The 11229-nt window shown below is 43.3% G+C and overlaps 1 protein-coding gene across 1 annotated transcript; it reads left to right on the forward strand.

The window, feature by feature from the left end:
• Positions 1-1300: 1300 nt before the first annotated feature.
• Positions 1301-5460, forward strand: sall1b (spalt-like transcription factor 1b; the record flags this gene model as incomplete). The annotated part of the gene is made up of 2 exons (XM_084168951.1): positions 1301-4528; positions 5035-5460. The coding sequence occupies 2 exons, from the start codon at positions 1301-1303 to the stop codon at positions 5458-5460; spliced, it is 3654 nt and encodes a 1217-aa protein (XP_084025077.1).
• Positions 5461-11229: the final 5769 nt, after the last annotated feature.

Raw genomic sequence — 11229 nt, forward strand, 5'->3', positions numbered from 1 at the left:
CAAGGTAGGGGTGGTATACAGAAGATAGCCCTATTTGGTAAAGACCAAGTCCATATTATGGCAAGAACAGCTCAAATAAGCAAAGAGAAACGACAGTCCATCATTACTTTAAGACATGAAGGTCAGTCAATCCGGAAAATTTCAAGAACTTTGAACGTTTCTTCAAGTGCAGTCGCAAAATCCATCAAGCGCAATAACTGGCTCTCATGACGACCGCCACAGGAAAGGAAGACCCAGAGTTACCTCTGCTGCAGAGGATAAGTTAATTAGTTAACTGCACCTCAGATTGCAGCCCAAATAAATGCTTCACAGAGTTCAAGTAACAGACACATCTCAACATCAACTGTTCAGAGGAGACTGCGTGAATCAGGCCTTCATGGTCGAATTGCTGCAAAGAAACCACTACTAAAGGACACCAATAATAAGAAGAGACTTGCTTTGAAGAACATCTCTGGAGAGACCTGAAGGGTGGCTGCTTTGAAGGGTGGCTACTTTGAAGAACATCTCTGGAGAGACCTGAAAATAGCTATGCAGCGACGCTCCCCATCCAACCTGACAGATCTTGACAGGATCTGCAGAGAGGAATGGGAGAAACTCCCCAAATACAGGTGTGCCAAGTTTATAGCGTCATACCCAAGACCCGAGGCTGTAATCGCTGCCAAAGGTCCTTCAACAAAGTACTAAATAAAGTACTTCCTTTAAGAGTGTGCTCCTAATCTCAGCTCGTTACCTGTATAAAAGACACCTGGGAGCCAGAAATCTTTTCTGATTGAGAGGGGGTCAAATACTTATTTCCCTCATTAAAATGCAAATCAATTTGTAACTGTTTTGACATGCATTTTTCTGGATTATTTTGTTTGTTATTCTGTCTCTCACTGTTCAAATAAACCTACCATTAAAATTATAGACTGATCATTTCTTTGTCAGTGGGCAAACGTACAAAATCAGCAGGGGATCAAATACTTTTTTCCCTCACTGTAGATTGATGAGGGAAAAAAACAATTTAATCAATTTTAAAATAAGGCTGTAATGTAACAAAATGTGGAAAAAGTCAAGGGGTCCAAATACTTTCCGAATGCACTGTATATATATAATCTTTGCTTCCTTTTCGTCTCTTTCAGGGTGTACACACCACAGTTTAGGGACTCCCCCCACCTTGGACTCTTGTACTCATGTCTGCAGCAGATGCTGTGCTGAGTTTGTTGAACTATCAGATCTGGAACTACATGTCAGAGATTGCTCTCCCAATCAGTTAGTCCTGATCGTCAATGATAATGAAGTTCCAGTGTCGTCTGCTGAAATGTTCCCTCTAGCCTCGTCGCCCAGTAAACCAGGGGAACCAGGCAAAACAGTCAACAACTCTGAAATGGAAGAGTTCAGTGATCTGTCGGAGGAGAAATCGGAGGTGAAGGAAGAATCCATGGATGTTTCCAGAAGTAAGAATAGCCACGGCTGGCTAGATAGCCCCAGTAGCACCAGTTGCAGCCGGAAAAGCAGTACTGACAGCATGACTGACATTGTTTCATGTACCTCAGTTCTCCCAATTTCACTAACTCAACCTGGCAACGACCTGTCGGAACAGCAGGGGACATTCTCATGGTTCAACAGCAATGTCATCATTGAAAACCTAGAGAGCACTAAAGTGGCCGTGGCCCAGTTTTCCCAGCAGAGCCGATCGGACACCGGCAGCAGTGGCAGCAGTAAGATGGCCGTCTCATCACTGATGGAGCAACTCCTGGCCTTGCAGCTGCACCAGATCCACCAGCTGCAGCTGATTGATCAGATTCGTCACCAGGTCTTATCGTTTGCCTCCCAGAGGTCTGAGGTATCAGAGACACTGACACCCATCAGCTGCCCTCAGGTTAGTCTAGCATCAACGCATGCCAGCCAGCTGACAACCCTCAGTTCCCATCTCTCCCAGCAGCTGGCTGCAGCCACTGGGTTAGCCCAGAGTCTCGGCAGCCAGTCTGCCAGCATTGGCCACTTTAAACAATTAACAGCAACAGTACAGTTACCACAGAGCACCCTAGGTAGGAGTATTGTGCACTCTAGCACTGAACCCTTACAAAGCATGGGTAAACTCATAGCTTCAGCAGTTAGCAAGCACCACTCTAGAAAGAAGTACACTCATGCTAGCGGTCTATACCCTCAACTAAATGTTTCAGCTCAAACCAAAAGGAACTCACCGGTACTTGGCTCAGGTAGCTCGCTAAACCCATCAAATAAACCACGTCTACCTCAGCCACCACCCAGCAATCAAACACTCTCTAGCGCTGAACCAAGCATTGGCACAATTGTGCAAGACCTGAATGCCTTGACGGCGTTAGCCAAACAAAGGAAAGGAAAACCACCCAATGTGACTTATTTCGAACCCAAAAGCTCTTCCGAAGAGGCTTTCTTTAAACACAAATGCAGGTTTTGTGCTAAGGTTTTTGGGAGTGACAGTGCCTTGCAGATCCATTTGCGATCCCACACTGGGGAGAGGCCATACAAGTGCAACATCTGCGGGATTCGTTTCTCCACCCGTGGGAACTTGAAGGTACACTTCCAGCGGCACAAAGAGAGGTTCACCCATATCCAAATGAACCCTTACCCTGTTCCAGAACACCTGGACAATATCCCAACCAGCACAGGAATCCCATATGGCATGTCTATGCCACCAGAGAAACCAGTTACATGCTGGGTGGATAGTAAACCATCCCTAGCCACCTTGACTACTTCTGTAGGCCTGTTGCTCCAAACTGGATCACCCAACTTACCCTTTCTCATCAAGAAAGAGGAGCAGCCTGTCTCAATAACTGCGTATTCCAGTCCAGGTATACGTGAATCATCTAGTGAAGTAAAGTCTACCAAGAGCATAGACTTGGTAGAGGCTGGAAAAGTCCCAACCTTCCCCACCATGAATCTGAAAACAGATGACGTTAAACCTCCTTTGACCTTTGTTTCGAAGATGAGCTCCACAACCGAAATATCCGCCGACGTCGCTTCCATCAGCACAAATCCCATCAAGTTGGAGCAGTTCAAGACCAAACATCCCTTCAGAGGAGGATCAATTGATCCCCTGCAGACATCAGAGACCTTGAAACTCCAGCAGCTGGTTGAGAACATTGACAAGAAGGTGACTGACCCCAACGAGTGCGTCATTTGCAACCGCATACTTAGTTGTCAGAGCGCCCTCAAGATGCACTACCGCACCCACACAGGAGAGCGGCCCTTCAGATGTAAAGTGTGCGGACGGGCGTTCTCCACCAAAGGGAACCTGAAGACGCACCATGCGGTTCATCGCACCATGCCGCCACTGTGGGTCTACCACTCCTGTCCTATCTGCCAGAGGAAGTTCACTAACGCTGTTGTCCTACAGCAGCACATCCGTATGCATATGGGTGGTCAGATTCCCAACACCCCTCTCTCTGAACAGAACTACCCAAAGTCAATAGAGTCTGGCGGAGGTTCAATTGATGATAGGAAATTAGAAGAGTTGGAGAACCCTTCTGATGATGATATGGACTTCAATGACAGTGGGATCGCAGGCATGTCCAGGTTTAATAACGCCTCATCCGGCAGCTTGTCTCCCGCTCCTTCTGATAGTACAGGAGCAGGCTCCTCTGATGCCCAGATGACAAGAAACTATCATAGGCAAGTGGAGGAGAAGCAGGTCAACTGGTTTAAGACAAAGGGACTGGCTAAAGAGGATCAGCAGGTCTATGACTCATCATCTCTTAGAGGTGACCGAAGTGGTGGGAGCCTTGCTGTTTCTGAGAATACAGTTGACAAGCAGTCTCTGTCCCCAAGCAAGAGTGTTCCAGTTCGTTCTAGCCCCACAAGCTTTGAGGAATTGTACCAGAAAGCTTTATCCCAGGCACATATCAATCCAAGCCTTCTGCAGTTCACTGGCACTAGTCCACTGGCGTCCCTTGACCACCTAAAATCTTTAAACCCACTGAAGGATCCCACTAACATGGTCTACTCTTTCTGTGAACAACTAGGCATCTTCAAGAACAATGATTGCGATATTTGCGGTAAGAACTTTGCCTGCCAAAGTGCCTTGGACATCCATTATCGAAGCCATACCAGGGAGAGACCATTTATTTGTACAGCGTGCAACAGAGGGTTTTCCACCAAGGGGAACCTCAAGCAGCATATGCTAACCCATCAGATGAGGGACCTGCCATCCCAGTTGTTTGAGCCCTTCACTCCCAGCCTTGCCTCCAGCCCCAACAACTCCATACATCCTCTGGGGTCCCAAATGATCAAGACAGAAGTGAACAGTTTCCTGGGTAGTGCCCGCTATGGGGAACCAAGGGATCTTCTAGGCATTTTGAGTTTGAGGACGTCCTCTGCCTCTTCCTCCCCAGCACTCGTCATCCCGCCACCTCGACGGACTCCCAAGCAGCATTACTGCCACTCTTGTGGGAAAACCTTCTCTTCCTCTAGTGCCCTGCAAATCCACGAGAGGACTCACACCGGGGAGAAGCCGTTCGCCTGCACTGTCTGTGGTCGGGCATTCACCACCAAAGGAAATCTGAAGGTACGTTCCTCTTTTACATTTATGAGATAGGGTTTAGAGAGATTGTCAAGAAACAAAATGTGAAAACTGTCATGCGAAGTTCTGCCTTGTTTTTTTCATTTTTTCATTTATTAATTCAGTATATCTAATCTCGAAACCCAGAACGGAAATCTTGCGCCAGTTACTCGATTATGTGCTGGCGGGAGATATATGAGAAAAGATACTAGAAAGAGAAGCGGAACAGGGTGGTAGCCCCCCTCGCTCTGCAAGTTTTGGTCAAGTCAATGGGCCAAATATCCCCTCCTCTTCCGAATTTCGAAAGATGCTCACACCTGCTAAATCTTGATTTTTTCCAACTAACCAGTGACGAAAAACCAGTGCACCGGAACAACTGTTGCTTGTTATTCTTCTGACAGACGTTACGATACCATTTATGTTACGTAGTCTGTCCACGAGAAATGTAGTATACCTAACCATTTGTCTTCATAAAAGGAGTGTAACTCACCATTGCTCTCTTCCCCATGTAGGTCCATATGGGAACTCACATGTGGAGTAGCGCCCCCACCAGGCGAGGACGCAGGCTGTCTGTGGACGGACCATTGATGTTTATGGGAACTCATCCTGTGAAGCTACAAGAGCCTCCTCAGAGGCCAGACATTAGGTCCAGTAATGGAGACTCCTTTTGTTTCTGGAACCACTGTACAGACTCCTTCTCTAAGAACTTGGCCATGAGGAATAAAGATATCTCAGTCGGAGGCGGGTCTTACCTCTCTGGACCAATGGAGCATGGGGCCAGCTCACCCATAGGGGGCGTAAATGTTGGTCTGGACAAATTGCACCATACAGAACACAATGCTGCTCTCGAGCTGCCTGGTAAAAATGATACCAAAAGAGCGACTCACTTCTGTTTCCCTCATTTGATAGAAGAGAGGATGGAAATGATTGCAAATTAACGAGACTGAATATTATCTTAGGAGGAAATGAACTGCGATGTTGGAATAGACAGAGTTTCTAGGAGTTTGTATATAAATGATAATAACCTTATTTGGAGTCAAGTGGCTAGTAAAGTCTCCCTACTTTTCAGTGTGCTTATTAGAGTTTTACTATTTTTTATAACCTATTTACATGGATAGAGTAGCCTAGTGGAAATTACTAACTTTAGAAGCCTTTTAAAACCTTGAATACTCTACAAGTTTGCATTTCCTGTTGTGCAGGAAAATTCTCAGCAACAAAAGAGTGATCAAATTAAAATCCTATATCTGTTTTTATTTTTATTTTGAGGTGTTGATGTTATTGAAGAGGAATTCACTTGTAACATACAGTATCTTGTCATATCTTTGTAAAATACATGGATAGATCATTTATGTGTGTCAACATCAATGTTCTACTGTAATTCGTGTTAATTTGATATTTCTCACAACAACAACATATGAATAGTATGTAATAATGATGTTCCATACAAAATAAGGAGACAACATACATTGTACATGTACTGTAGGTCAACTGTAAATAGAAGTACTATTACTTAAGGTGCTGTAATACATTGTAAATCACTTTGCCATTGGTTTTCAGAAAATTAGTGGTCATTATAGAACAACATTATTTCACCACTTCTGTACCTCAGTGGTTGTAGAATCCTATACTATGATATGCTGTGGACGCATTTCTCTTTTTCCCTGTTCAGTAACAATTGATATACAGATTAACAGTAATGGTGCACCTCAAAATAACATTAAAAGATTGAGATGAGATATAGCTTTGAATTATCGTCCATCTAGATGCCCTGTTTCTGTCCTGAGGTGTTTAGTCACCACATTCAGGTGTGTGTGTGTGCTGATGCCCTCTGCTGAAGATACTCTGTGTTAATTTGATATGACATATCACTTTCCAGGTAACAGCTGATGCAGACATGCTACCCTAAAGCAGATGAATTTTCAAAGTGACTTGTTGTCTTTCCTGTTGTGTACTACACCGTGTCACTGTTAAAATGGAGACGATGCGATGTGTCAGTCACTCGGGATCACCTAGGGATATTATTTGTGGTTATCTTGACAGCTGGACTCAACATTGTCATGCTATGCTATTGCTATCATATTGTCAATTTGTCAGTGTTTCAACATGACCAACGACCATATTTTGGCTTTGGTTTTTCAAACATTGCTGCAAGTTTCATTTCACATTTTGAATAAATTCTGAAACTTTTTCTGTTTGAATATTTTCACGTTGAAACAATAACTCACCAAATGAACATTTGAGCCAGGACTGTTGTCTCCTTTTTCTACACTAGGGAGTAAACCTGATAGAAAATGCACCACCAGTCTGACTTCCTGCTGGTTGTGAAACACTACCCTATTGAGTCATCTATGTAGCCTGTATGGCTGTAGCAGGATCCCAGTGAAAGCTTAACGAAATACACAACACCTCTGACTAATAATGGCCACATATCAAATCTCCTGTGAAAGAGACAGGGTCCCTGTGCCACTGTCACAACCTATTACACATATGTCACAGTCCCACTGACCAGCTGACAGGGCTGAAACCTTAAACCAGCCCTCCGTCATTAGCATTAGAACATGAGTAATCAACTGGAATGAACCATCGCAGAGCCCTAAACAAAGACCAGTTGGTCCGAAGCTTTTCAAAGTTACATATCTGATAGAGAAAGAGATGAATCAGTCACACACACACACGCACGCAAACACGCAAGCAAACACGCAGAACACATACAGAATAATATTTTCTATTTCTGAAAAATTTGATACTTGCAAGCTGAAAGGTTTTGAACAATATGTATTGATTGTCAGACTGAGTTTGCCCTTGACTTGCCAATAAATATCAGATAGTCCCAACAAATAAAGTCCCAACAGTTGGTTAACTAATTCACATTTGATAATCTTTTGAATGTGAGTCTGACACCGCAGAACATACAGTGGGGAAAAAAAGTATTTAGTCAGCCACCAATTGTGCAAGTTCTCCCACTTAAAAAGATGAGAGAGGCCTGTAATTTTCATCATAGGTACACGTCAACTATGACAGACAAAATGAGGAAATATAATCCAGAAAATCATATTGTAGGATTTTTAATGAATTTATTTGCAAATTATGGTGGAAAATAAGTATTTGGTCAATAACAAAAGTTTCTCAATACTTTGTTATATACCCTTTGTTGGCAATGACACAGGTCAAACGTTTTCTGTAAGTCTTCACAAGGTTTTCACACACTGTTGCTGGTATTTTGGCCCATTCCTCCATGCAGATCTCCTCTAGAGCAGTGATGTTTTGGGGCTGTCGCTGGGCAACACGGACTTTCAACTCCCTCCAAATATTTTCTATGGGGTTGAGATCTGGAGACTGGCTAGGCCACTCCAGGACCTTGAAATGCTTCTTACGAAGCCACTCCTTCGTTGCCCGGGCGGTGTGTTTGGGATCATTGTCATGCTGAAAGACCCAGCCACGTTTCATCTTCAATGCCCTTGCTGATGGAAGGAGGTTTTCACACAAAATCTCACGATACATGGCCCCATTCATTCTTTCCTTTACACGGATCAGTCGTCCTGGTCCCTTTGCAGAAAAACAGCCCCAAAGCATGATGTTTCCACCCCCATGCTTCACAGTAGGTATGGTGTTCTTTGGATGCAACTCAGCATTCTTTGTCCTCCAAACACGACGAGTTGAGTTTTTACCAAAAAGTTATATTTTGGTTTCATCTGACCATATGACATTCTCCCAATCCTCTTCTGGATCATCCAAATGCACTCTAGCAAACTTCAGACGGGCCTGGACATGTACTGGCTTAAGCAGGGGGACACGTCTGGCACTGCAGGATTTGAGTCCCTGGCGGCGTAGTGTGTTACTGATGGTAGGCTTTGTTACTTTGGTCCCAGCTCTCTGCAGGTCATTCACTAGGTCCCCCCGTGTGGTTCTGGGATTTTTGCTCACCCTTCTTGTGATCATTTTGACCCCACGGGGTGAGATCTTGCGTGGAGCCCCAGATCGAGGGAGATTATCAGTGGTCTTGTATGTCTTCCATTTCCTAATAATTGCTCCCACAGTTGATTTCTTCAAACCAAGCTGCTTACCTATTGCAGATTCAGTCTTCCCAGCCTGGTGCAGGTCTACAATTTTGTTTCTGGTGTCCTTCTTGGTCTTGGCCATAGTGGAGTTTGGAGTGTGACTGTTTGAGGTTGCGGACAGGTGTCTTTTATACTGATAACAAGTTGAAACAGGTGCCATTAATACAGGTAACAAGTGGAGGACAGAGGAGCCTCTTAAAGAAGAAGTTACAGGTCTGTGAGAGCCAGAAATCTTGCTTGTTTGTAGGTGCCCAAATACTTATTTTCCACCATAATTTGCAAATAAATTCATAAAAAATCCTACAATGTGATTTTCTGGATTTTTTCCCCTCAATTTGTCTGTCATAGTTGACGTGTACCTATGATGAAAATTACAGGCCTCTCTCATCTTTTTAAGTGGGAGAACTTGCACAATTGGTGGCTGACTAAATACTTTTTTCCCCCACTGTATCTCTGGTGATATCAATCTTACAAATGAATGGTTTGTGTGGGTGTGAGTGAGTGTTTGGGCTTCACAGTGGAATAAAGTCCTTGGTGTTGATTCGTTCCACAATAGAACCATAGAATACTCTGGACTGGAGTGTCACAGAATACATTCCAAAATGATTATACCTCTGTCCAGGTTTCCAGTGAATTATTGAAATATGTACAGTGTTTTTCAGAATACATTGTAGAGAAACAGACAGAGGAGTAAGGGAGGGGGATTGAGAGGCGACACACAATGAAACCCAACAGCTTACTTTTTAAACACATCGCAGGCAAACAAACATGCCTTTCTAATCATTGCATATTTCACTTCAAAACTGCGGAGGTCAGCATGCTATTTGCAAGATGGCATTTCCTTTGTAAGCATTTGAACAGTGATCATCACACTTTTGTTACAGTGACAATGGAAATATTCAATAACAGAATACCTGCCAAATCTCCGGCGGGGTGACAATCTACCCCCCCTCCCCGAACCAGAGCGTTGATAACATTGTGCTTATGCTTTTGTGTCTATCTGACGTGCCTATTGCACAGATAATTTCAGATCATAAACTTGCATGGGTCAACTGTTTCATGGCGACCTGCCGGCCTACCGGCTCTGTTTGTGCCTGTGTTTTTAGAGAGAGGTTGGCAGCAGGCAGCTTTAGCCTGGTCCGTATTTGTCAACCTTCTGATAGCTCAATGCTCATAGCTGGCTTAGTGTTGTCTCCTAGGACTGTATAGCCTCTCAATTTCAACTTGACAAGAATTGCCTTATTATCTGAATAGAGTTATAGGCCCCACTTCAAATTAACTGCAACTCATGAATGCCATCTTCATAGGCATTAAGGGTCTATGAAGGTTTATGAAGGCTTCATTAAGCCTTAAAAGTAGTACTTTGTTGAAAGGGGCGGCAGGTATCTTAGTGGGTAAGAGCGTTGTGCCAGTAACCGAAAGGTCGCTGGTTCTAATCCCCGAGCCGACTAGGTGAAAAATCTGTCGATGTGCCCTTGAGCAAGGCACTTAACCCTAATTGCTTCTGTAAGTCGCTCTGGATAAGAGCGTCTGCTAAATGACTAAAATGTAATGTAAAATGAAAGTATGACTAGAAGTGTAATTTCATACTAATAGTAAAATGAGTTGGTAGGCTACTTTTTTGTAAATGTTTTCTACTAGCTGCAATTTGCATTTGTCCACAAATCACCTCATGTATGAAATCTTTAATGAATGAAGCTGCATGTATGAAATCTTTAATGAATGAAGCTGTATGTATGAAATCTTTAATGAATGAAGCTGTTCTTCCATCCAGACATTTTTCTTCTCATCTATTAGTAAATGCTAGTAAACGCCTCATAACCGACACTTAACGTTAACAATCTTTCAAGTCTGCTTGATTTTATACAGGTATGTATTTATCGGTCCCTGCCTGAATCCATAAAAACGCATTGTGTGGATTTGGTTAGTTAACAGTGACAAATAGCATTGTGTCGATGCCTCTGTCATCAGTCATACTGTATGATCACCTCTGCTTCCATTATCCACGAATCACGCCATTGCCCTCATCATAAGATAACAGCCTGTCTGTGATATTAGTAGATATGGATATAGTGGTGTGTCAGTAATACTATTGTCTGTGATATTAGTAGATATGGATATAGTGGTGTGTCAGTAATACTATTGTCTGTGATATTAGTAGATATGGATATAGTGGTGTGTCAGTAATACTATTGTCTGTGATATTAGTAGATATGGATATAGTGGTGTGTCAGTAATACTATTGTCTGTGATATTAGTAGATATGGATATAGTAGTGTGTCAGTAATACTATAGTTTGTGTCCTCACTCCTCTCACTGCTGTAAACGGCACTCTCCTTTTACAAACTCTCTCTTTATCATACCTGTATTATATCAATCAATATATCTCATCTCTCAGTGTTGCATTGAGGTATATGCCAAAAACAGAGAGCCAACCTCCAATATACCTTTCTTATTCAGTATGTCCTATACAGTGATGTAAGCTCTACTTCCGAGTGACATTGTATCAGGTGTAGCAGTGTATAAGTTATCCTTCCCTCAGGGTTGGCTAGTTCTCTGTCCATCCTAATATCACTCAGCACCTGTCATCTTAACCTCATATCCTTGCTAAACACCTGATCTCCACTTTGTCACACACAGCGGCCCCCT

The sequence above is a fragment of the Coregonus lavaretus genome, assembly GCF_964263955.1.
Source record: "Coregonus lavaretus genome assembly, chromosome: 9".
Classification (NCBI taxonomy): Eukaryota; Metazoa; Chordata; class Actinopteri; order Salmoniformes; family Salmonidae; genus Coregonus; species Coregonus lavaretus.